We start from the raw sequence: 27,163 nt of genomic DNA, 5'->3' as shown, positions 1-27,163 counted from the left end.
AATTTATTTATGGCATATTTTCATGTGCGAAAATATGGGGTTTACAGTTGAAATCTAACACGTGGGCTGGATCGCCGTGATACCTCCAAAGCATGGACACATGAAAAACTGGATGCACGACCGATAATTTAGGCGGCAATGCAAGTCTATAAGCCACCTCTCCCACTCGATCAAGAATCTCAAACGGGCCAATGAACATAGGGCTAAGTTTGCCCTTCTTCCCAAATCTCATCACGCCCTTCATAGGTGACACTCGGAGCAATACCCGCTCACCAACCATGAAAGCTACATCTCGAACCTTACGATCTGCATAGCTCTTTTGCCTGGACTAAGCTGTACGAAGCCTATTCTGAATGATCCTGGCCTTGTCCAAGGCCTCCTGAACCAAATCTGTACCCAACAACCGAGCCTCTCCTGGCTCAAACCATCCAACCGGAGACCGACACCGCCTACCATATAAAGCCTCATAAGGAGCCATCTGAATACTCGACTGGTAACTGTTGTTATTGGAAAACTTTGCTAAAGGCAAAAACTGATCCCACGAGCCTCCAAAGTCAATAACACAAGCTCAGAACATATCCTCCAATATCTGAATAGTTCGCTCGTACTGCCCGTCCGTCTGAAGATGAAATGCTATACTCAACTCAACCTGGGTACCCAACTCTCGCTGAACTGTTCTCCAAAAATGCGAGGTAAACTGCGTACCTCGATCCGAAATGATAGACATGGGCACACCATAAAGACGAACAATCTCCCGGATATAGATCTCAGCTAACTTCTCGGAAGAATAGGAGACTGCCACAGGAATGAAATGTGCTGACTTGGTCAGCCTATCAACAATAACCCACACTGCATCGAACTTCCTCTGAGTCTGTGGGAGTCCAACAACGAAATCCATAGTGATACGCTCCCACTTCCACTCAGGAATCTCAATCTTCTAGAACAAACCACCAGGCCTCTGATGCTCGCACTTAACCTGCTGACAATTCAAACATCGAGCCACATATGCAACGATATCCTTCTTCATTCTTCTCCACCGATAATGCTGCCGCAAGTCTTGATACATCTTCGCGGTGCCCGGATGAATAGAGTACCGGGAACTATAGGATTCCTCTAAATCAACTCTAGAAGCCCATCAATATTAGGCCCGCAAACTTGCCCCTGCAATCTCAAAACTCCATCAGCATATAATGTGACCTTCTTGGCACCTCCTCGCTGCACCGTGTCTCTAAGGACACATAAATGTGGATCATTAAACTGCCGATCACGGATACGCTCCAATAATGAAGAACGAGCGACCGTGCAAGCTAATATCCGACTAGGCTCAGAAATATCCAACCTCACAAATCGATTGGCCTAAGCCTGAATGTCCAAAGCAAGCGGCCTCTGACTGATCGGAATATAAGCAAGACTGCCCATACTGGCTGACTTCCTACTCAAAGCATCAGCCACCACATTGGCCTTTCCCGGGTGATATAAGATAGTGATATCATAATCTTTAAACAACTCCAACCACATCCTCTACCTCAAATTCAACTCCTTTTGCTCGAACAAATACTGAAGACTCTCATGATCCGTGAACACCTCACACGACACGCCATATAGATAATGCCTCCAAATCTTCAACGCCTGCACAATGGCTGCTAACTCCAAATTATGAACCGGATAGTTCTTCTCGTGAATCTTCAACTTTCGCGAAGCATAGGTAATGACCTTGTCATCCTGCATTAACATTGCACCAAGCCCGATACGAGATGCATCACAATAAACTGTATAAGGCCCTGAACCTGTGGGCAAAACCAGCACTGGTGCCGTAGTCAGAGCTGTCTTGAGCTTCTAAAAGCTCGCCTCGCACTCATCCAACCACCCAAACTGGGCCCCTTATGAGTCAACCTGGTCATCGGGGCTGCAATAGATGAAAACCCCTCCACGAACCGACGATAGTAGCCTGCCAATCCCAAGAAACTTCGAATCTCTGTAGAGGATGCTGGTCTAGGCCAGTTCTTGACTACCTCAATCTCCTTTGGATCAACCCGAATACCCGTTGCTGATACGACATGACCCAGGAATGCAACTGAACTCAGCCAGAACTCACACTTCGAGAATTTTGCATATAGCTGACCATCCTTCAGAGTCTAAAGAACCACTCTGAGATGCTGCTCGTGCTCCTCCTGGCTGCGGGAGTATATCAATATATCATCAATGAAAACTATCATGAACGAGTCCAAATAAGGCCTGAGCACTCGGTTCATCAAATCCATAAAAGTTGTTGGGGCATTTGTCAACCCAAATGACATGACCAAGAACTCGTAATGCCTATACCGAGTGCAAAAAGTTGTCTTAGGGACATCAGATGCCCTAATCCTCAACTGATGGTAGCCAGATCTCAATTCTATCTTTAAAAATACCTTAGCACCCTGAAGCTGATCGAACAAATCATCAATCCTCGGGAGTGGATACTTATTCTTGATTGTAACCTTGTTCAATTGCTGGTAATCAATGCACATTCTCATCGAACCATCCTTTTTCTTCACAAACAACACCGACTCACCCCAAGGAGAAATGTTGGGTCTAATGAAACCCTTGTCAAACAAATCCTGCAACTGCTCCTTTAACTCTTTCAACTCTGGCGGGGCCATGCGATACGGCGGAATAGAAATGGGCTGAGTGCCCGGAGCCAAATCAATACAGAAGTCAATATCCCTGTCAGGTGGCATACCTGGCAGGTCTGAAGGAAAAACCTTAGGAAACTCGCGAACCACAAGCATAGAATTAATAGAGGGGACCTCAGCACTGGAATCACGAACATAAGCCAAATAAGCCAAACACCCCTTCTCGATCATACGCCGAGCCTTCACATACGAAATAAAACTGCGGGTAGAATAACGAGGAGTCCCTCTCCACTCTAAATGGGGCAAATTTAGTAAGGCTAAGGTCATAGTCTTGGCATGACAATCCAAGATGGTATGGTACGGGGATAACCAGTCCATCCCCAATATAGCATCGAAGTCGACCATGTCTAACAGAAACAAATCAACACGGGTCTCAAGACTCCCAATCACCACAATACAGGAACGATGAACTCGATCGACCACAATAGAATCACCCACCGGTGTAGACACATAAACAGGAATACTCAGTGGATCACTAGGCATGACCAAGTACGGTGCAAAATAAGAGGACACATACGAATACGTAGACCCTGGATCAAATAGAACTGAAGCATCTCTATCACAAACTAGAATAGTACCTGTAATGACTGCATCTGAAGCCTCAGCCTCGGGTCTAGCTAGAAGGGCGTACCATCGGGGATGTGCCCCACTACCCTGAACTACCTCTCTGGGATGGCCTGCTGCTGGCTGGCCTCCACCTCTGGTGGCCTGAGCTCCACCTCTAGGACCTCTACCTCCACCTCTAGCACCGCTACCCCCACCTCTAACTAGTTGGGTGGGCTGTGGAACGCCTGGTGCCTGTACCATAGCACGAGAACCCTGATGTTGAGAGCTACCTAGTGCTCGAGGGCAAAACCTGGCAATGTGACCAGGATGACCACAAGTGTAACAAGCCCTCAACTGCTGAAGCTGCTAGCCCTATCGACTTGAATGACCACCTCGGAAACTCTGAAGCGGCGATGCACTGATGGGAGCTAGTAGTGCATTGTAAGGCTGCTTATCAGAATAGTGCGTCTGAGAACCACGACCACCTGAAGTACCATGAGAGACCTGGAGAGCTGACTGGAAGGGCCTAGGAGGATGGCCTCTACCATATGAATCTCTACCTCCAGACGAGGTACCACTGAATCTGCCTGAATGATGGGGCCTCTTATCCGACCCATGACCACCTCCCTATGACAGAACCATCTCAACTCTGCGGACCACATTGGCCACCTCCTGAAATGTGATCTCACTCCTGGCCTCCTTGGCCATCTTAAGACGAATCGGTTGAATAAGACCATCAATAAACCTCCTCGCCCTCTCTCTCTCTCGGTGGGAAGTATGACAAGAGCATGGCGGGCTAGATCAATAAACCTGGTCTCATACTGAGTGACCGTCATGGAACCCTGCTGAAGGTGCTCAAACTGCCTTCGAAAGGCCTCTCGCTGAGTCAGGGGAAGAAACTTCTCTAGAAACAACACTGAAAACTGCTCCCATGTCAAAGAAGGCGAACCGGCTAGTCTAGCTAAGCAATAATCCCTCCACCAAGTCTTGGCGGATCCAGACAGCCAAAAGTTAGCAAAATCAACTCCATTGGTCTCAATGATCCCCATGTTCAAAAGAACCTCGTGACAACTATCCAGATAATCTTGGGGATCCTCAGTAGATGCACCGCTGAATGTAGAAGTGAAGAGCTTGGTGAACCTATCTAGCCTCCACAAAGCATCGGCGGACATAGCTGCTCCATCGTCGGTCTAAGCTACTACACCCGGCTAAACCGCCACAACTGGTTGAACTGCTGGAATCTAAACCTGGGGAGCTACCTGCTCTAGAGTGCGCGTAACAGAAGTGTGAGCCTCTCCTCCAGCCTAAGAAGTGGCTGGTGCTCGGGTGACACTCTCCATGAGGCCTACCAATCGGACCAGAGCGTCCTGAAGAACTGGGGTGGCAATGAACCCCTCTGGGACCTAAGCTGGGCCCACCGGAACTGCTGGGGCTGGAAACTCCTCCTCAAAATCAACCTGAGGCTCCGCCACTGGTGCTGTTGCGTGGGGCTGAGCTCTACCCCTACCTCGGCCTCTAACACGGCCTCGGCCTCTGCCCCTAGTGGGAGCTGCTGCTGGGGGCTCGGGCTGATGAGCGGTAGATGAGGAAGCGCGTGTTCTCGCCATCTGCTAAAGAACATAGTAGAAATTCAATTAGCATTTGAGGAACCAATCCGTACGACAAGAAGGAACAAATGTGAAATTTTCCTAACTCTGTGGCCTCTAGGGGATAAATACAGACGTTTTCATACCGATCCCTCAGACTCTACTAAGCTTGTCCGTGAGTTGTGAGACCTATGTAACCTAGAGCTCTAATACCAACTTGTCACGACCTGGATTTTCCACCCTCGGGAGTCGTGATGGCGCCTACTATTGAGTGTTAGGCAAGCCAACCCCTAATTACCTTTTCATTTAACAGTTTACTTCTTTTAACAAATATTAACAACAGCATGAAAACAATGAAATTTAATAATTAAGCGAAAGACTTAAATTTAAGAGAAACTGAACAAAACGCGGAAATAACATATCTCTCTACCCAAGAACTGGTGTCACATACTCACGAACTACTAAGAGTGATAAATACAGTCGTTTGAAAGAAAACATAAATTGTTTGTCTCGAGTACAAAGAGATAACAGACTGAAATAAAGATAGAGGAAACGCCGGGCCTGCGGACGCCTGCAAGGCTACCTCGGTGTCTCGCTGGACTGAAGGCTGGCTCCCGCGCTACTGCTGCTGCTGTCCAAAAACCTGGATCTGTGCAAAATAGCACAGAGTGTAGCATCAGCACAACCGGCCCCATGTGCTGGTAAGTGCCAGCCTAACCTCGACGAAGTAGTGACGAGGCTAGGACCAGACTACCAAATAAACTTGTGCAGTTCGAATATATATATATATATATATATATACACACAACGGGAAAGAAATACAGGAAGTAACCAGTCAATAAAGGAAAGGGAAACATGATGTGGGGAGATAACAGTTTCAAATAGGGAACCTCAAATAAAGAAAGAAGCAACGAAACCAGAATACCAACAAGAATCAAAAAGAATCACAAACTTGCACGGTATCATCCTTCGTGCTTTTACTCTCGTCCTCACCAAATCAATCATGTCAATAATCATATGCACGGCATCACCCTTCGTGCTTTTACTCTTTTTCCTCACAATATAGTCAATGAATATCAGGACGGAATGGTACATCATATGACACGGCATCACCCTTCGTGCTTTATCACTTTTCCTCGCCCAAACAACAATCACAAATAAGGGACAAGGAAGTAAACAAATAATGATAGAAATTCCGACAAAGGAATACAATTAAACAGTTAAATCCCGGCAAGGGAACAATATCAATAAATTCAATATCCCGGCAAGGGAGAAGATCAACAAAACAACAAAACATCCCGGCAAGGGAATAAATCAGTAACTCTTTCTCTTTCTTTCATTTCTTACTTTATAATTCACTTTACCACTTGAGCCAATGCTCCAAAGGGTCCATTTATCTTATATTCCTTCACAATTCGTATTACAACTCGAGACAATGCTCCTCGAAGTTTAAAGATCACAATACCTTTCACATGCCCTTTACAACATATAAAAATCATCAATTAAGCATGGAAGTTACAACAAAATAAGAATATTCGCAATATAAAGACTCACGGTCATGCTAGACTCCAATGTATAGATATTCGTCACCATGCCTATACATCGAACTCGACAATTAGCAAGTAGCAAATAAGACTCAACTTCCCTCAAGCTAAGGTTAGACCAAACACTTACTCAAACTTCCACGGCTAAATCAATCCACAACAACCGCTTTCCCTCTCGAATTCGGCTCCAACTCAATCAAATATATACAATAATGACTTCATAATATCAATATATGTTTAAACAAATCAAACCCAATGCCTAATTATAGATTTCCAAGCTTTCTTCCCAAAATTCCAAAAATCGACCTCGGGCCCGCTTGGTTAGAACGCGAGGTTCGGACCATATTCATATCTCTCATTCACCCACGAGCCCGAATATATAATTTATTTTCAAATTTGACCCCAAAACGAGGTCTAAATCAAGAAAAAATCAAAAAGCCCTAACTCTACCCAAATCCCCAATTTTCTACCCTAAATTACATGTTTTAGGCTTAGGAATTCATGAGATGTTGAAGAAAATGGAAGGAAACAAGCAAGGATTACTAACCCATGAAGTCTTTGGTGAAGGATAGCTTCAATGGACGCCTAAGTACCTTGGAGAAGAAGGAGTTCGTGAAAACTTAATGAAATCCCGCAGCTACTATTTCTGAAAATTAAAAATATAACTAGGCGAAATTGCCCTTCGCGTTCGCGACAGGCTGGTCGCGTTCTCGAAGGGTAGGGCTTAACAGACCCTCGCGTTCGCGGAAGGAGGCACGCGAATGCGGAGAGTAAAATGGTGAGGCCTGAAATTGGTCTATGCGAACGCGGATAGAGGCACGCGAACGCGAAGAGGAAATCCTGCAAAGCTATGCGAACGCGAGTAGGCTTACGTGAACGCGATGAAGAAAAGGAGACTCAGCCCTCAGAGTCAAATAACCCTACGCGAACGCGAGGGCAGGGACGCGAACGCGAAGGAGGAAAAATTAGAGAATCGCGAACGCGAGAGGAACAATGCGAACGCGTAGAAGAAACTGGGTCTGCAACAGCTGAAGCAAATCTGCAATTTTTTCTAAGTTTGAAACCACTCCGAAACACTCCCGAGCCCTCGGGGTTCCTAGCCAAACACATGTACTAACTCAACAACATTCTACGAACTTAACTGTGCGATCAAATCGCCAAAATAACATCAAAAACAACGAATCAAACCTCAAAATCACTAGTTTTTCTTCAAACTTCATAAACTTTCAAATTTAGAGTTTTAACTCCGAAACATGTCAAACGAAGTCCGATTTCAAACAAACTTTACAAAAATATCTTAAATCACATATAAGACCTGCACCGGGCGCCAGAACCAAAATACGGGCCCGATACCAACACGTGCTAATCAATTTTTCATTTCAATTTTCCTTAATAATTTCAGAAAAACAATTTTACTCAAAAATTTATTTCTCAGGCTTGGGACCTCGGAATTCGATTCCGGGCATACGCCCAAGTCCCATATTTTCCTACGGACCCTCCGGGGCCATCAAATCACGGGTCCGGTTACCCAAAATATTGATCGGAGTCAAATTTATTCATTTTAACACCAAAATTTAGCATTTTTCACAGAATTTCATATTTAAGCTTTCCGGCTATGCGCCTAGACTGTGCACACAAATCGAGGCGACTAAAAATGAGGTTTCTAAGGCCTCGAAAGCACGGAATGGGTAAGAAAATAGGTGATGACTCTTTGGGTCGTCACATAATCTTAGAGACTTTGTAGACACAGGGTTACTATGTACAGTATGTCAGAGGCCTTGACGACCCATATGTATTTATGTTTTTTGAACGATGGTTCATTGATATAATATTTGCCCATTTACAATTTTACATTACGAGTTGTGGCCATGCTAGCCCATGATAGTTATAAAAAGGAATGAATGAGTTACAAAGTGGTTCGCTCGGGCCACTACGGCACTGGGTGCCAGCCACGTCCCCCCAGGTTCAGGGCGTGACAAAGTGGTATCAGAGCGGGTTGTGTCCTAGGGAGTCTACAAAGTCGTGCCTAGTAGAGTCTCACTTATGCATGTGTTGAGCACCACATTTTTAATTAAGAGGCTATAGGGCATTTAGGAAATGTTATCCTTCTTTTGTTTCCAGATCATGCCATAGAGCTGGATCGTAAGAACTCAGTATAAATCTTTCGCCAGATTTTGTATGCAACAAAGGTACGGGTATTACAGTAGAGCTTTAAGGCGTAATGTGGAAGGGAAGTTATGAAAACAAAATAGAAGATACTATGCAATATTGAAAGGTAAGTAATGTAAAGGTGAAGAAGATACAAGGTACTCAAGTAAACAAGGCTGTAAATAGTCTAGAGCTCAGATAGAGGTTTGGTTTTAGTTTAGTATATAGAGGAGACCCTAGTGAGTGTTTTGAAAGTCTCAAAGAGTTAACATTCTAGGACGAATATTTCTAAAGGGGGGAAGGATGTGACATCTCATATCTTAGCATAAGGATGTGTCGTAGTAAATCCACATGAGTTCGAAGGGATTATGTCTATTAGGAGGTTATAGAGGGTTTAAGACATTATTATTATGAGACCCTGTAAGTTTACAATCTTGATATCGTTAGATATTATGTTAGTATGGTATTTTCTTTTAAATGAAGTATTTTTAATAAAAAATTTATAAATATAATTTTGGATAGTTACCATTATTACTATTTTAGAATATGGTAAATTATATATATAATATGAGAAAGTTTATGAAATTTTCTTTATTGTAAAGATAGAAATTATTTTCTCACAAGAAAAGAAGATTATATTTTTACCATTTTAAGAATTAAGCATACGAGAATTTGTACTCTTTATAAGAGATAAGCAAAATTAAAAGTTGAGAAAATATATGTATTTTTACATGTATATTTTAACGAAATAATAGTATATGTATTGATTTTATATGGTACCACAATTTATTATTTTAATAATATAATAATAGTACTTTAATATGATGACAAGACTATTTTTTTAGGTTATAAGTATTTATGATATTTATAACAAGTAATAAGTAAAGCCGTGAAGGTGAGAGGGTAAACGAGTTGAAGAAAATGAGGTTGGCCGAAATTTGTCATTTTGGGATAAAATACGGCCAGAGCTAAAATACCTGATATTGATGGACTAGTACCATACAAGGTACCATATGACCATGATAGTTGAATGTATAAAATATATTAAAAATAAGTAGAATTTTAAGTAATTTGAGACAATTCTTAATTATGCAGGTAATTGGTTAATTACCGGATAACGGGATATTACCTAATTAATTGATTAATTATTGGATAAGATTAATTTTCCACCCCACCCCCACGTGGCAGCAAGGCCATGTCCAAGTTGTGACTCTTACAATTGAGTCAAAAAGACTCACTTTGTAGTATCACATTTGATTATTCTTTGCCCTTTTAATTTACTCAATTCTTTGTTATATTTATGGATACTGAGTATAAAGATTTTTGTTTTAGAGGAGGGGTTGCATATATAGCACTGAAGCTCACCTGAAAGTGGTTTTCTTCCAAAAAAAAAGAATTGTTATCATTATTTGGATTTTTGGGTTTTCTATTTTTGTGTAAAGATTAGAGCTTTATGCTCTTTTAATAGTTTTTAATCTTGTTCTCCTCATAATTTCTTTTTTTTTTTGGAGTGCAAAAAAAAATTTGAGGAACTTGGAAGAATTTTATTCCAAGATCACCTATTTTATCTTCAACTAGAATTTTGGGTTCTTTATTTTTCTGTAAAGATTAGAACTTTATGCTCTTTTATTAGTTTTTTAATTTTTTCCTTCATAATTTCTTGTTTTTGGAGTGCAAAGAACAAAATTAATTGGGGAAAAAATAATCTTGGATTGAAAATTTTGAAGCTTTGCTCAAAAGGGTATGCTAAATCTTGAGGAATATAGGTATGTTAGATCTAGGAATGTTAAAGATCATTTTTAGTTACTTTTTATTGGAGTTTTGAGCCAATGAGATCTCCTTGGTTGTTTGACTTTCGTGTTGATTGAGTTGAGATATTCAAAAATTCAAGATTTTTCCAATTTGATGGTTTGAAAGGAGTCTTTATAAGGTTAGAATATTAATTATGCGAAGGTGGTTGTTTATAGGATTGTTGATTTCTTTGGTCATTATCTTTGTTAAAGCTAATGATACTGAATTCTCCAATTGTAACTGTGATGAAGAAGGTATGTGGAGCATACGTAACATTCTTGAGTGCCAAAAAGTGAGTGATTTCTTGATTGCAGTTGCTTATTTTTCTATTCCACTTGAGTTGCTTTACTTTACTAGTTGTTCAAATATTCCATTCAAATGGGTTCTTATCCAATTCATTGCATTCATCTATACATATGCATTTACCCATGACTCAGATGACGTTATATATATATATATATATGGGATATGGAAAAAAGCTTACGGCATTATATACGCACCACCACCTGATCAGCTGGTATACATTGATGATTTTACCCACAGTGACACCAGATGACGTTATATACGCGTATATATGTAAATATATGTATATGGGATATGGAAAAAAGGTTACGGCGTTATATAGGCATCACCACCTGATCAGCTAGTATACGATGATGATGTTGCCCACAGTGGCTGAAATGATATGATGGGATGCCCTCAGAGGCTTGATGATGTTATGTACGTACAGATCTATGCATTATATAACATTTATATGCATGACATTAAAGATATTTCATGATTTTGATTTACAGAGACATCCAGATTTATAGGCTGAGTCATTTGCTCTACGTTTTCTTCCATGTTCTTTATATACTTATTTACATGCCTTACATATTCAATACATTATTCGTACTGACGTCTTTTTGTTGGGGACGCTGCATTCATGCCTGCAAGTATAGATAATCAATTTGACGAGCCTTCATCGTAGATGAGATTGGCATTCATCGAAGGATTGGTAATACTCTATCTTATTCGGAGTGCAGCCGAGTCTATGAGTCACATGTTAGAGTTTTGCTACAGACTTACGGGTAGGCCGGTACCCTACCCTGTCCCATTTTATGTCAAATATTCTTAGAGGCTTTGTAGACACAGGGTTACTATGTACAGTATGTTAGAGGCCTTGACGGCCCATATGTATTTATGTTTTTTGAACGATGGTTCATTGATATAACATATGCCCACTTACAATTTTACATTATGAGTTGTGGCCATGCTAGCCATGATAGTTATAAAAAGGAATGAATGAGATACAGAGTGGTTCGCTCGGGGCACTACGGCACCGGGTGCCAGCCACGTCCCCCCAGGTTTAGGGCGTGACAAAGTGGTATCAGAGCGGGTCGTGTCCTAGGGAGTCTACAAAGCCGTGCCTAGTAGAGTCTCACTTATGGATGTGTTGAGCGCCACATTTATAATTAAGAGGCTATAGGGCATTTTGGAAATGTTATCCTACTTTTGTCTCCAGATCATGCCATAGAGCTGGATTGTAAGAACTCAGTATAAATCTTTCGCCAGATTTTGTATGCAACAAAGGTATGGGTATTACAGTAGAGCTTTAAAGCGTAATGTGGAAAGGAAGTTATGAAAAAAAATAGAAGATACGATGCAATATTGAAAGGTAAGTAATGTAAAGGTGAAGAAGATACAAGATACTCAAGTAAACAAGGTTGTAAATAGTCCAGAGCTCAGATAGAGGTTTGGTTTTAGTTTAGTATATAGAGGAGACCCTAGTGAGCGTTTTGAAAGACTCAAAGAGTTAACATTCGAGGACGAATGTTTCTAAAGGGGAGAAGGATGTGACATCCCGTACCTTAGCATAAGGATGTGCCATAGTAAATCCACATGAGTTCGAAGGGATTATGTCTATTAGGAGGTTATAGAGAGTTTAAGACATTATTATTATGAGACCCTGTAAGTTTACAATCTAGATATCGTTAGATATTATGTTAGTATGGTATTTTCTTTTAAGTGAAGTATTTTAATAAAAAAATTATAAATATAATTTTGGATAGTTACCATTATTACTATTTTCGAATATGGTAAATTATATATATAATATGAGAAAGTTTATGAAATTTTCTTTATTGTAAAGATAGAAATTATTTTCTCACAAGAAAAGAAGGTTATATTTTTACCATTTTAAGAATTAAGCATACGAGAATTTGTACTCTTTATATGAGATAAGCAAAATTAAAAGTTGAGAAAATATATGTAATTTTACATGTATGTTTTAACGAAATAATAGTATATGTATTGATTTTATATGGTACCACAATTTATTATTTTAATAATATAATAATAGTACTTTAATATGATGACAAGACTATTTTTTTAGGTTATAAGTATTTATGATATTTATAACAAGTAATAAGTAAAGTCGTAGAAGGTGAGAGGGTAAACGAGTTGAAGAAAATGAGGTTGGCCGAAATTTGTCATTTTGGGATAAAATACGGCCTGAACTAAAATACCTGATATTGATGTACTAGTACCATACAAGGTACCATATGACCATGATAATAGGATGTGTAAAATATATTAAAAATAAGTAGAATTTTAAGTAATTTGAGACAATTCTTAATTATGCGGGTAATTGGTTAATTACTGAATGACGGTATATTACCTAATTAATTATTTAATTATTGGATAAGATTAATTTTCCACCCCACCCCCACGTGGCAGCAAGGCCATGTCCAAGTTGTGACTCTTACAATTGAGTCAAAAAGACTCACTTTGTAGTATCACATTTGATTATTCTTTGCCCTTTTAATTTACTCAATTCTTTGTTCTATTTATGGATACTGAGTATAAAGATTTTTGCTTTAGAGGAGGGGTTGCATATATAGCACTAAAGCTCACCTGAAAGTGATTTTCTTCCAAAAAAAGTTTATTGTTATCATCATTTGGATTTTTGGGTTTTTTATTTTTGTGTAAAGATTAGAGCTTTATGCTCCTTTAATAGTTTTAATCTTGTTCTCCTCATAATTTCTTTATTTTTGGAGTGCAAAAAAAAAATTTGAGGAACTTGGAAGAATTTTATTTCAAGATCACCTATTTTATCATCAACTTGAATTTGGGGTTCTTTATTTTTCTGTAAAGATTAGAGCTTTATGCTCTTTTATTAGTTTTTCAATTTTTCCCTTCATAATTTCTTGTTTTTGGAGTGCAAAGAAGAAAATTAATAGGGGGAAAAAATAATCTTGGATTGAAAATTTTGAGGCTTTGCTCAAAAGGATATGCTAAATCTTGAGGAATATAGGTATGTTAGATCTAGGAATGTTAAAGATCATTTTTTATTACTTTTATTGGAGTTGTGAGCCAATGAGATCTCCTTGGTTGTTTGACTTTCGTGTTGATTGAGGTGAGATATTCAAAAATTCAAGATTTTTCCAATTTGATGGTTTGAAAGGAGTCTTTATAAGGTTAGAATATTAATTATGTTAAGGTGGTTGTTTTTAGGATTGTTGATTTCTTTGGTTATTATCTTTGTTAAAGCTAATGATACCGAATTCTCCAATTGTAACTGTGATGAAGAAGGTATGTGGAGCATACGTAACATTTTTGAGTGCCAAAATGTGAGTGATTTCTTGATTGCAGTTGCTTATTTTTCTATTCAACTTGAGTTGCTTTACTTTACTAGTTGTTCAAATATTCCATTCAAATGGGTTCTTATCCAATTCATTGCATTCATCTATACATGTGCATTTACCCATGGCTCAAATAACGTTATATACGTATATATATAAGGGATATGAAAAAAAGATTACGGTATTATATACGCACCACTACCTAATCAGTTGGTATACATTGATGATTTTGCCCATAGTGGCACCAGATGACGTTATATATGCACATATATGTAAATATATGTATATGGGATATGAAAAAAAGGTTACGACATTATATACGCACCATCACCTGATTAGCTGGTATACGATGATGATGTTACCCACAGTGGCTGAAATGATATGATGGGATGCCCTTAGAAGCTTGATGATGTTATGTACGTACAGACCTATGCATTGCATGACATTTATATGCATATGCATGACATTAAAGATATTTCATGATTTTGATTTACAGAGCCATCCAGATTTACAGGCTGAGTCATTTACTCCACGTTTTCTTCTATGTCCTTTATATACTTATTTACATGTCTTACATACTCAGTACTTTATTCGTACTGACGTCCTTTTGTTGGGGACGCTGCATTCATGCCTGCAGGTATAGATAATCAACCGAGTCTATGAGGCACATGTCAGAGTTTTGCTACAGACTTATGGGTAGGCCGGTACTCTATCCCATTTTATGTCAAATAATCTTAGAGGCTTTGTAGACACATGGTTACTATGTACAATATGTCAGAGGCCTTGACGGCCCATATGTATTCATGTTTTATGAACGATCGTTCATTGATATAACATTTGTCCACTTACAATTTTACATTACAAGTTGTAACCATGCTAGCCCATGATAGTTATAAAAAGGAATGAATGAGTTACAGAGTGGTTCGCTCGGGCCGCTATGGCACCGGGTGCCAGCCACACACCCCCCAGGTTCGGGGCGTGATATTTTTGGCCCTCACTCCCTTATTTAGCTCAAGCTCATCTTCCCTGACCTTAAGGGCCGCCTCAAGCTCACTATAATGGGCAATGGCCTTCATAAGGTCCTCGTCTTGCTCTTTCAATTCTTTGACCTTACGCGCCAATTGATCCACCCTCTGCTTAAGCCCATCGCTGAACAACTGAAAGTTGCGATCCTGAGTGAAGATGCCGGCCATCGCACGATGCTTGGTATGGTATTCTTGATACTTAGAGGACATCTTCCCATAAACGGTCGTCCTCCTCCTTTCCCGACGCTCACGCTCGATCTCCATGATGAAGGTCTAGTATGAAAAACAAAGTTAAAACAAAAAGATGGGCCACGAATAGTAAAACAGATCCAACGACGAAAAGAAAAGAGAGGCACTTACCCGTAGAGCCATGCCGGAAACGCTCCGTGACAACTCTGCATCACTCGTCGCTCTAAGTGCCTCGCTCTCAAGAGCAACACATAAAGGGGAAAAACGGACGCCACCTGATCACAGTTCGACAATAAGCCGTAGTCCCCAGGGACGACTATGTGACGATCAGAACCCTCCGTTCTGACCTCTACGCGAGTGTGAAGCTCTAAATATTCGCGAACGTCCCCTAGGTCGACGTTCGAACCCGAGTCGTCGCCCTCGGAGCGTAAGCCCCCTCTGACAGTAGATGATGAGCCACCCTCAGCGGAGCACAAAGACCCCCTTCCTTGGTATACTCCTTTTGTTTGGGGAGACCACCCCGCCAAGATGGCGTCCGCCATAAACGCAGGCACAAGTGCCATCTCCGACGCACTCGTCCCACTCTTACCAGTATCAACGGCCACGCCTTTCTCGAGCTCTACCTTCCTCTTTTTTTCTTAACGAAGGTTCGTCCCCATTAGAGGACTCATCCACGAGGTGATAGACCGGTAAAGAGGAGATCTCTTCCCTTACAACCATATCCCGAGAGTAGTCTCTCACCTGTACCGGCTGAGCACGACCCTCTCGGACGGACTCCTCCAAATTAAATTGCATTCCCATCGAGGCGATAGCCTGGCGAAATATAGGGACTAGGGCTCCCTCCTAGAAGCTCCACGACCTATCATCGCAAAGAGTCGTATCAATAGACAATGGCAAACAGCCGAAGAGCGGTACAGAGTAAAACACTTACCAGATGAGACCTTCGGCCCAAAACGTTTCACAAAAGTGGGCCAGTCTCGAGTCTCCACTACGTGAAGCAGTAAACGGGCTACCCAGTCCCTTATACCGACGATGGGACTGGGTACGCCCCACAGCTGCAAAAGAAAGCCACAAATAAATACTAAGTTGAACAAAAAAAGAGAGAGTAAACAGGTTACGACACCTACAATTATCATTCCACCGCTCAGGGAATCCAGCGGGGTCCGACATAATGTGTTCAGTTCTGACAAAGAAATACTTATGCCAAAATTTACGACTCACCCAGTCGTCAGTTCTGACCACCAGCCCTTTGGTCCCACGGTGCATCAAATGTACCATAGTACCCCTGTGAAAACTTGGGGAAAACAAGTGCAAGAGGTGGTGAATGTTAACTTCGCACCCCGCCAACTCTGCGTATTTTGTCAAAACCAAAATTATTTTGCACGTGTATGGAGAAAGCTGCGCCGGGCAAACCTGATAAAATCGACAGAATTCTTCTGCTAACGGGAGAAGGGGGAAGGAGTGACCTATCACAAAGGGGTATTCATAAAAAGCACAATACCCTGGTCTATGGACCTCCACGAAGTCCCTCCCCGCCGGAACCATCTTGACATGAGGGGGAATGTTGTACTTAGTACGGAGGGCATCTATATGGGCCTGCTCAATTTCGAGACATGGGGTGTCTCAGCAGTAACTCATCCACAGTGGGAAAACCGTCCCCTTCCTCCACCGTTATGTCCTCACCACCAGAAGAAAGCGCCATAGATAACGGGTGGCGTCAGAAACACCCTCACGTGACCGATGTGTTCAAGGCATGTATATGGCAAAAGATGTGTTAATGAAACAAAAAAAAGAAAAGTCAAGAACGGTGAACGGAAGAGAGGAAGTAAAGAAATCGCAAAAGCAAAAGCTGAAGATATAAGAAGGAATAACCAAAGAAGAAATGGCCAAGAGATTTTGAAAAAACAAACTCTTCACCTATTTATAGAGTTGGGTAGCGCCAGAATCGAAGCGGAAGGCTGCCAATGGCACCAAAACCGAAGCGACAAACCATCAGTCTCTGTCTTGGGAGGTCGCGTAATGATGACGCATGTGGAAGTGACGTCATTTTCCAATAGGACACACCACCCAGGGTATTGTGAAGCGCACTACTCTTCCGTTGTTGGCCAAACCGTCACGATTCGCAAGCCAAATTTCTCCACAGGTATAGGCGATGTCCGCTTATCAAGGACGCACCGGGCCGCAACCTCGACAAGCGAAGGGACTAACTGTATAGGTCCAAATTTGGACGACCATGGCCACTACTGAGTACGACGATGAACGAGGTCCTTACGATGTAGCGTCCCTTTGTCATTATAATGACGACCGATAGTGGTTAGCGAACATACGACGTCTGCAGTAACATTTTTGTAGAGGGGGAAAGTGAATACAAAAAAGACAACTTTGCTTACTACAGTTATGAGATCCATACATCACCTTTTATCTTGGCTAATCGCATTCATTATAATATTTTTCTACATTTAAAGTTATCATATTCGCGCTTAATCATTTGATTTCATCATACTAGGAACCATTGTCACCTTATTCATTTCTTACATCATTTAATCTAAATTTTATTATATTTAACTGAAATTTACCTCTTGATTTTCTCTAATTAATTTAATCAAAAAGATTTTAATATCTTTTAGTCAAACAACTAACAGTACTATTATCTTGGAATTCAGGGGTTGCTGTAACTGAACGAAAGGGGTCATTACAATTACTATAGTAGTAAAGTTGTGAAAAATTAATAATATGAGAGAAAGAACTGATGCTGAATCGACAGTGGATTGTCGGAATGAGAAACGTGGCAATATATCGGATGGGGTGTCACTATCAAAATGCAACTTCATACTGATCAGCAGAAAAGAAAGAGCGGAATTGCTCGCCAGCAGGAATAATGGATACGTGGACGGTTTTGCGTTGTTTCAGCAGAGCAAATTTCGGGTTTGTTGCACTAAAGTCCGTGGAACAATAACACTTTCTCAGTTAGATATTTTACAAAATATATAAGTAATACTTAGTAAACTAATATAGTATATACAATTAATATAGTAATGGTTTAAATTTTCAAAGATGAGTGTAGATTAACGAAGTGAGCTAATAACCATACAATTTTAAGATTAAAAAATTATTATAATTTCTTTTCATATATCTTGATGAACCCAAAATCTATATCCTCGAGAAAAAAAGGTAAGAAACCTTCAAAAATGTTGGGAGTATCTTCAAATTTGGCGAGCGCGAGTGTCAAGGAGACAGCTCGTCCCACCCGTCAACGTCGCAACCTGCTATCTTTACAGAAAGAGGACCAAAAGACTTCAATTACTCATTTCTTACGCATACACGTGTCTCTTATTTCCAAAATGTGATACGTTTTCTCTAAAGAAATTTCCTTCTTTCATTTTTATACTCCTTACTCTTTCTGCTAGTTCGTCTGAAAAATAAAAAAAATGAAACAAGGTTCTAAAGGTGCTTTCTTGCGATATTTGTTCAACCATGCATCGTAATAATAAAAAATAAAACAAGTAAAATACGATTTCAATATTGTGATGTAAATGAAAATTTAACTTACTTTACTTTATTAATCAAATTAACATTTGATAAAAGGTTAGGTCATAACAAAGTGAGGCTGACAACACTACACACTAGTCTTTGAAAATTCAGTAACGTGTCGGAAAGCATCATGCCACATTTCGTGTTGGCTTATGCTTAGACTGCTTTTTTAGTAGGCTTTCAAGTACACGTGTTACATTTGAAACGATAAGTGTAATTGTTAGGGGACACATGCGGCACAAATTCCTTGGTTTAGGCGGGCATGCACTTAAAACATGAATTCTTCATAGTAATCATGTGTCACTGCCTAATACATTCTATCTACGTACAAACAACCTAATGCAGTGGTACCACAAGAACCGTTTGTCAGAACAAACAACATCAATTAATATTAATAATATTAATTAATGACCTCTTCCTTTCAATTTATCTGTATTTAATTGATGGTAGTAGTTAAAACTAGGATCAATTTTATACTACAATTGTGAGATTATCAATTACATATAGAAGCTAGGTAGAACTATTTATCCTAATTATAATTTAAGGATTATGATCCTAGTAATATTATGGTATTAAACATTTTATGTTATTTTTGTAAGATAAATTAAAATTTAATAGATATAGAAAATAATATTTTAAAGATATTTATTTTGTTTAAAAAGTCTAAAATAGTGCCACGTCGAGTCACACGAATCAAATACTGTACTAGATTTTATTTATTAGATACGTCGCGTGTAAGGGGTCTTCTTGTCTTGGCAAATTGATTTCTGTTTTCTATTCACTTCTCTCTCGTTTCATTCATTTCTTCGCTTTCTCTGCTTATTGGTCGTGGTAATTTGTTCGTAACTTTCTGGATTGGATTCCTGAAATTGAAGGCGGCTTCTTTAGATTGACACTTTATATAACTTGTGAAAGTGAAGCAATATTTAAAGGGTTGTTATAGAAGTGAATGGCAGAGGTCTGCTCTGGAGTAGTGACTGAAACCGAGGCATCGCCGCCGTGCGAGTCACGTTCACAAACGGCGAGCCGGAGGAGAATGGAGCTCCGCAAGGTAAAATTTATTGCCGGCGTAACTCCACCAGAAACAGAGAACGAAATAATTAAACGTCCAAAATTAAAGCTTTATTCCACCTCTGTTTCAAGATTCTGTGATAACGCTGTACACAATTCTAGCACCGACGATGAAGACCAAGTGAAATTAGGGGCACCGCCAACTATTGTTTTGGCTCCAATTTTAAGTCCTTTGAATAATTTGACTCTTCTTGTTCAGTCGGTGGTGAGTCCAAAATTCGGGTTCACCTCTGTTTGCGGACGGAGGAGAGATATGGAAGATGCGGTGGCGATTCATCCATCTTTTTGCCAAATGAAACAGGAAAACAGTGGAGAATTGCATTACTTTGCCGTATATGATGGTCATGGATGTTCTCATGTACGTTAACAACCTAAATTCTCAACTTCCTTTTTACTATGAAGTTTCCGAAGGTTATCAAATGTGCTATCTTTATTATGGTTTAACTTTTAGTATGTACTAACATATAAAAAAAAAAAAGTTGATATCATAGATCGGTACAAAATTTAAACTCGATGGATTCAATCTTTAAATTTTAACCAGTGGACATGTTACACTTCTAAAATTAAGAGTTCATAATTTAATATTGGTTTGTAATTTGGTGTTGAAAACGTTGGTTTCAAATTTATATGTATATATGCCTCTAGTTGTAGCATGTCAATGGACTTTTTTTCCTGCAGGTTATTTACTTGTTCTTAAATCTTGCGGAATTATAGTGTAAAAATTCTTTTGTGAGTATATAAAAGTTGAATTCTAATGATGTGATTTTGCAGGTGGCGACGAAGTGTGAAGAGCGATTACACGAGCTGGTGAAAGAAGAGTTGGAAAATAACGAAGGAAATGACCAGTGGGAGCTTGCAATGGACCGAAGCTTCGATCGTATGGACAAGGAAGTAATTGCATGGAACAAGAGCATGATTCGTGCGACGTGTCGGTGCGAGCTTCAAACGCCGGAATGTGACGCCGTCGGTTCAACGGCGGTAGTTGCTGTCGTTACGGCCGATAAGATTATCGTTGCCAATTGTGGCGATTCTAGAGCTATTCTTTGCCGAAATGGCAAAGCCATCCCTCTCTCTAACGATCAAAAGGTAATTCTCTTTGTTCTTTTCCCTGATCCATAATATACAAACAAATTGTGCTGATAAGCCAGAAGCTTTGATTATTTTCTGTCGACTATAGTAATTAATTAATTTATGGGTATATATATTTATTGCAGCCGGATCGTCCAGATGAGCTAAACCGGATTCAAGAAGCTGGTGGCAGAGTAATTTATTGGGATGGCCCTCGCGTTTCAGGCGTTTTGGCTATGTCAAGAGCCATTGGTAAGTGAAAAAAATGAATCTTTAAGCCAGTACGTAGATATATCGGGCGGCTTTAATTTCCTCTTAGTTTAGAGTACCGAAGTTGCGTGATTGTTCATGATATGCAGGTGATAATTATTTGAAGCCGTATGTGATATGCGAGCCAGAGGTGACAATAACAGATCGAACGGTGGAAGATGACTGTTTAATTCTGGCAAGCGACGGATTGTGGGATGTAGTGTCAAACGATACTGCATGCGGCGTTGCCGGAATGTGCCTGAATAAAGGGAAGGCACCAGTATCAAGTGCAGCGGCGTCTATGCCGGAAAATGTAGCCGGCGGGGAGAATCCCGACCAGGGTTGCGCCGATGCGTCTATGCTTTTGACGAAACTAGCCCTGGCGAGGCGGAGTTCGGACAACGTCAGCGTTGTCGTGGTTGATCTAAGGAGGAACTCGTAGTGCCTGTCAAAGTCCCGTCTTTTTTTGGCATTTTACGTTTGCATCTTTTATTTAATGTCAAATTTTAGGTTTTTATTTTTTTGGGGGGGGGGGGGGGGGGGGTGTTTCTCTTTTGTGGTGTCTTTTTTAAGATAAGTTCTTAGACAGTTGAAATTGGAAGAAAATGATCTGGGTTTTTTTTGGGGGGTAATTTCCTCAAAGGAGAGGAAGAGAGCGTTTTAGGATTTGTTGTTCTTTACTAGCTTCAACTTGAAAAATAGACACAAATTAGCGAGGAGAGCATGTGTACAAAAGTAAAACTATGTTAGGATTTGTTGTTTACTATCTTCAACTTGCAAAATAGACGCAAATTAGTGAGGAGAGCATGTGTACAAAAGTAAAACTATTATGTCTAGTTTGCAAATGCAGAAAAGCTAAAATTTTCCTCGGCAAGGTTTTGAAGTATGTTTACTTTCTAAAAATTTGTATGCGGTTTAGAGGATGTGGTTTAATTTAAACACAAATAATCAGAGGGCAGTAAATAGTTGAATTGAAATAAGATTTAAATTTATTAAAATTAGAAATAGATACAAATTAGCGAGGAGAGCATGTGTACAAAAGTAAAACTATTATGTCTAGTTTGCAAATGGGAAGTTTACATAAATACATGAAGAATCATAAAATATTTCTTAATCTACAACTATAAAATAATTAACATATCTTATAACTTAAACACCGTAAAAGAATAAAGGAAATGGCTCTTAAATACGGTAGCTGTTTAACCAAAAAATAAAAATTTCGGTCAAAGCTTACTTTTAGAAGAACTCGGGTTACAATCGGTGTATTCCAATAATATTATACTTATAACTATTTTTAAGTAGTACGTTTATTTTCTCTCGTAACTGAGCCATTATGAGCATTTAATGGCATTAATGTAACGTTATTACTGGTAATCGTAACTGTTTCGTGAAGATTCTATAACGTTTTTCATCACTGATGCTCATTAATTACGGATAATAAGTATCTGTACTTTTTGCTATTTAGGTTCATTCCTTTAATGTCTCTTCAAATTATCAAGAGGTCCGAATAACCGTTCCTTCTTGTTTTCTTGAATCTTTACCCGCACATGTTAAGGTTCGTGTCTCTTCGACTATTTTTTGCCAGCTGCCTTTCTGTTATTGATCCACGTGTCTTGACGTGTCAACACTTATTTAATTCCAAATGTTAACTTGATTTTTCCCGATACAGATAGTCCCCCACTTGCCATTTATTTATCAATTGAATATTTGGGAAGTGGATCTCATAAAAGCGGAAATTTTTGCTGTCATTCTTCGTATCATTATAACTTCTCCAAAACGTTTCGCATATCACTTCCATTTAATGCTCATGACACGTGGTAGCTTTTGATTGGTTCTACAACCCTTCAGCGCCTTTTGAGGCTTTTTCCATTGTGCATCAATCACGAAGTGACAGTTCTCATTCATTACCTTTTTTGTTTGACGGTTGCTTTTGGGTATAAATATAACCTTTGTTTTTTCTGTTTCATAAAAGTCTTTCATCTTTGAATATTCATTCTTGTCTTCTTCCTCGTACAGCTATGTCTTCTTCGAACCCTAATCCCCGAAGAGTACCTATTGTCACACCTCCTTTTTGCGTGCCCGCCCCGAAGGGTTGAATGCGTGAGGGAGTTTTTTCCAATTTAAGTGACAATATTCGAAATGAGATTATTTATTTAATTCAGAGTCGCCACTTGGGAAAGGTTTGGCTTTTGGTGTCCCAGGTCACCGGTTTATCTTGAATCCCAATTCGAGGAAAATGTTCGACTTTCCAAATGAAGTCTGCGAACCAGAAATTCTAAGTAAGGAATTCTGTTGACCCGAGGGAAGGTGTTAGGCACCCCCGGATCCCGTGGTTCTAGCACGGTCGCTTAAATTGTTATAATGGCTAAATATCTGATTTTAAATACATGTTATAACTTGTGTGCTTTTATTAGATTTAAACCGCTTTTATTATTATTATTATTATTTATTTTTTATGGAATTACAACATCGTGAAAATGCATTTCGAACCACGTCACAATCAATGCGCCCGTGGTTGTTAATACATTCCGACTCCGTTGAGATTTGGATTTGGGTCACATAAATGCGCACCCGAATTTAAGAAGGTAAGATTATTAAAATGCGCACCTGAAGCAATTATCGTATTATTATTTCTGGGTAAGGCCGTGGAATTTTGCTAAAAGGCTCATCCCGAAGTCTAAGTAATTTTAATTAAACATTTATCGAGGGCCCCACAATTTGTGCATTTTATTGGGCGAGGCTCATCTCATTTATTTTAATGGGATAATCCTAAAGTGCCTACATTTTTCTATTAAAATTGTCTCTACAAAATGAAAGAGAAAAGGTCTTAATTTATTTACATGCTTGAGTTGTTATAGTTGAGTTTCGGATATGATTCATAAATTCTGAAAATGATGTAAGCAGGGCGGTCCGTTGCCAATGCGGGCCCAGGCCCAACGTGTATGGCATAAAACTAAACCTAGGCCGTCTTATTCACGTATTACTAACTAGTTACATTATAATAGGCATGTTCTCAGTTTGTCAAATTAAAAAAACTTAGCAATCTAATTTTAATCCTAAACCAATTACATGCTGGAATTAACCAATATTATTTAACTAAACAATATTCTTACAAGTTCCGAAATGGTCTATTCGTTTGATTTTTAACTTAGACGGAGTTACTACACCATTTATTTATTTTTAGGCAATATATATAGATAGTTCATCCGTTAAGCTATCGTTAGATGTTCCACTATATATATATATATCCACTATATATATATATATATATTAAATAACTACATGATTCTGATTTTTGTAAGCTAAATAATTTATATATACAAATAAAATTCAGAATATAATTTAAAATAAATTTAGAACTTCAATTCTTCATTTTTCGTATTCATGCTTCCTGTTTCAGTTTACAATAATCAGCGTGTCAGTTGTGTACCTGATATTGGAAGCAAAAGAAAAGTGAGATCAGCAAAAACTCAGTAGCATACAACAACAGCAACCCCAACAACCAGTAACAACCAGCAACGAGAAACTTAGTGGCAGATTTTAAAATCAAGACAAAAATCCAGAAACACCAACAACAATCAACGGACAGAAGCAAAGGGAATCTTTTCAGATTTTGAAAGACTAGTTAGTGTTTAACCCTTAATTTCTGAATCCGTATATCAGAATATTTGGATTGTATATCAGGTGTATACTATTCTTCTTTTGAATTTCCAGAATGTTTTTCTTTTTATTTTCTAAAGTCTTAGTATTTTTCGGAATTTCCTCTCTCTTAAAATTTTCTTCTCCTTCTCCGTCCCCTTAAATCTGATTCAAGTCTCTCCATTTATTTCCCATCCCAAACACTTAAATCAATTAATAAACCACCACTTTCTCCTACCAAACCCACTATTTTCCCACTCATCCCCCATTACATTAAACAAATATATCAATCCAAACCATTATATCTTGTCCCCCATGCCTACCATAAACAATTACCATATTCCCCTCCACTACATCTTGTCCCCCATGCCTAACATAAACAATTATATCACCCACACCCCATTACATTTTTTCCCCCATGCTTAACATAAAGAATTACAAAAATGTTTAATTACCAAACTACCCCTCCGACCTTATTGCAATTACCATCTTACCCCTGAACGTACTGCAATTTACCAAACTACCCCCATAAGCTATAACAAATCAATTAATCAAACTCAACCAAAATATAGCCAATATGACCAATTTCTACACAAATTCAAACAACAAATCACATGAACACAATTTCTGAACCAATTCAACAACAAATCATATGAACACAAATTGAACAACATCAAATTAATGTGCATAAATTAACCATATTGGGAACCAATCCTGGTTAACTTAGACCAAAAATTGATGAGCAAAGAAACAACAATATTAACAACACAATACATGATTCAAACTAAATCAACAAATCAAAAACCAAAACATAAACTCACATTAAATTACTGGATGAACTTCAAACAAAGAATAAACATGCATTAGATCCATATTAAATAACAAACATGACGGATTCAAATGATTTAAACTAAATCTAACAATATTAAAATTAAACTAACAATTTCTTCTACAAAAATACAAAATAAAAGCACATGAAATAAACTGAAAAACTAATTAATCAAAGTTCCATTTGAATCTGAAAATTAAATCAACAAAACATATGAACAAACTAGAAAATTATTTCAACGATGAACAAACAAAACAAGAATTGAATCATTTATCGATTTTGGATCCGAAAAATATCAAACAAAAATATGGACAAAAACAAAACTTAAACCAACTAACTGGATCGTAACGACGATGAACTCGAACGGAAAAGGAAAACTCGAATCAAGACTCCCAACCTCCCAACGGATCCCAAATTCAAAGAAAACCCACCTTCTCTTTTATACTTGACGAACTTCAACTGGACCTTACCAAACGACGAACAACAATGGACTCAAACAAACCAATCAAAACCTTGACAGAACTTCGCCGGATTTTAACCGGACTGCTTTATTTTTCCTCCGTGTGCGTGCGATGGGAAGCAACAGCTATGGTGAGCAGCAGCAACACTTAGCTGCGACTGAAGCTACACCAAACTTTAACCGAAGCAGCAGCAACAACTATGGTGAAGAAAACACAGACGAAGCAACAGTAACGACATTAGCGATGACACAGTAGGGTCGTTTGGTCGGGGTCGATGAAGAAGTTGTAACCTGGCATCTTGCGCGATGTAGCTGGAGGTCAGCTGGTCGTTTGGAGAAGGTCGACGTAGGGGCAGCTGCTGCGACGAGGGTCGTTTGGACGCGTCGAACGCGGGCTGCTGGCAGAAGGTAGAAGCAGTTGGAGATTCCATGGCTGCTTGGGTCATTACTGGTTGTCGACTGTAGTCGACGGGAATGGGAGGTTGACGACGAGGAGATGAAGCAGCGGTCATGGATGCTTGAACGAAGAAGAAAACGCAGAGGTCGTTTGGGACGAAGATGAAGAAGCAACAACCATGAATGACTGCTGCGTGTGTCCATTTCCACTGTGTGTGTGTGTATACTGACGTGGTGAGGGGGTGGTTGTGAGGATGAGGGGGAAGGGTAGCTTCCATGGGAGGTGATGGTGGAGCTTGAAGATGGTGAAGGAGAAGAGAGAAAGAGAAGGGGGGGGTGGGGGGCGGCGGATGAGTTTAGGGTTTTTTAGGGTTTTCTTTTTTTGTTTTGTTTTGTTTTGTTTTTGAAATGCAAGATAGGGGGTATTGGGTTATGGATTGGGTCGACCCGGTTTGAAATGGACTGGGTCGTGTGGAAGGTTTGGACAATTGTTTGGGCCTGGGGTTGAAATTTGAAGAAGTGGCCCAATCCGATTTTTCTTTGTATTTTTGCTCTCTTTTCTTCTTTTATTTTTCTAAAACTAAATTCTAAAAATCCTTAAATTATTATTAAGAACTAAAGTAAGTTATAAAAGCGCAAATTAACTCCCAATAACAATTAACGCATAATTAAGTAATAATTAAGCATAAAATTGTATATTTGGACATTAAATGCTAAAAATGCAAAAGATGCCTATTTTTGTAATTTTTAATTTTTGTAAAACAAACTTAATTACTAACAATTGTAGAATTAAATC

At 39.2% G+C, this 27,163-nt stretch overlaps 1 protein-coding gene across 1 annotated transcript; it reads left to right on the top strand.

The window, feature by feature from the left end:
• The first annotated feature begins 19,396 nt into the window (after positions 1–19,396).
• On the top strand, positions 19,397–21,917 carry LOC104223299 (probable protein phosphatase 2C 24). Its single transcript, XM_009774715.2, has 4 exons — positions 19,397–20,084; positions 20,498–20,812; positions 20,941–21,046; positions 21,154–21,917. The coding sequence occupies exons 1-4, from the start codon at positions 19,605–19,607 to the stop codon at positions 21,483–21,485; spliced, it is 1,233 nt and encodes a 410-aa protein (XP_009773017.1). The 5' UTR covers positions 19,397–19,604; the 3' UTR covers positions 21,486–21,917.
• Positions 21,918–27,163: the final 5,246 nt, after the last annotated feature.

The sequence above is a fragment of the Nicotiana sylvestris genome, chromosome 6 (genome assembly GCF_000393655.2).
Source record: "Nicotiana sylvestris chromosome 6, ASM39365v2, whole genome shotgun sequence".
Classification (NCBI taxonomy): Eukaryota; Viridiplantae; Streptophyta; class Magnoliopsida; order Solanales; family Solanaceae; genus Nicotiana; species Nicotiana sylvestris.
Note: the sequence above shows the minus strand (reverse complement) of the source record. Positions and strands in the feature narration are given on the sequence as shown.

Bases quoted from the DNA above. Each gene is read 5' to 3' on its own strand.
- LOC104223299 (XM_009774715.2), top strand. From the start codon at position 19,605: ATGGCAGAGGTCTGCTCTGGAGTAGTGACTGAAACCGAGGCATCGCCG. The intron at 20,085-20,497 runs GTACGTTAACAA...GTGATTTTGCAG, and splicing joins ATGGTCATGGATGTTCTCAT to GTGGCGACGAAGTGTGAAGA. The intron at 21,047-21,153 runs GTAAGTGAAAAA...CATGATATGCAG, and splicing joins GGCTATGTCAAGAGCCATTG to GTGATAATTATTTGAAGCCG.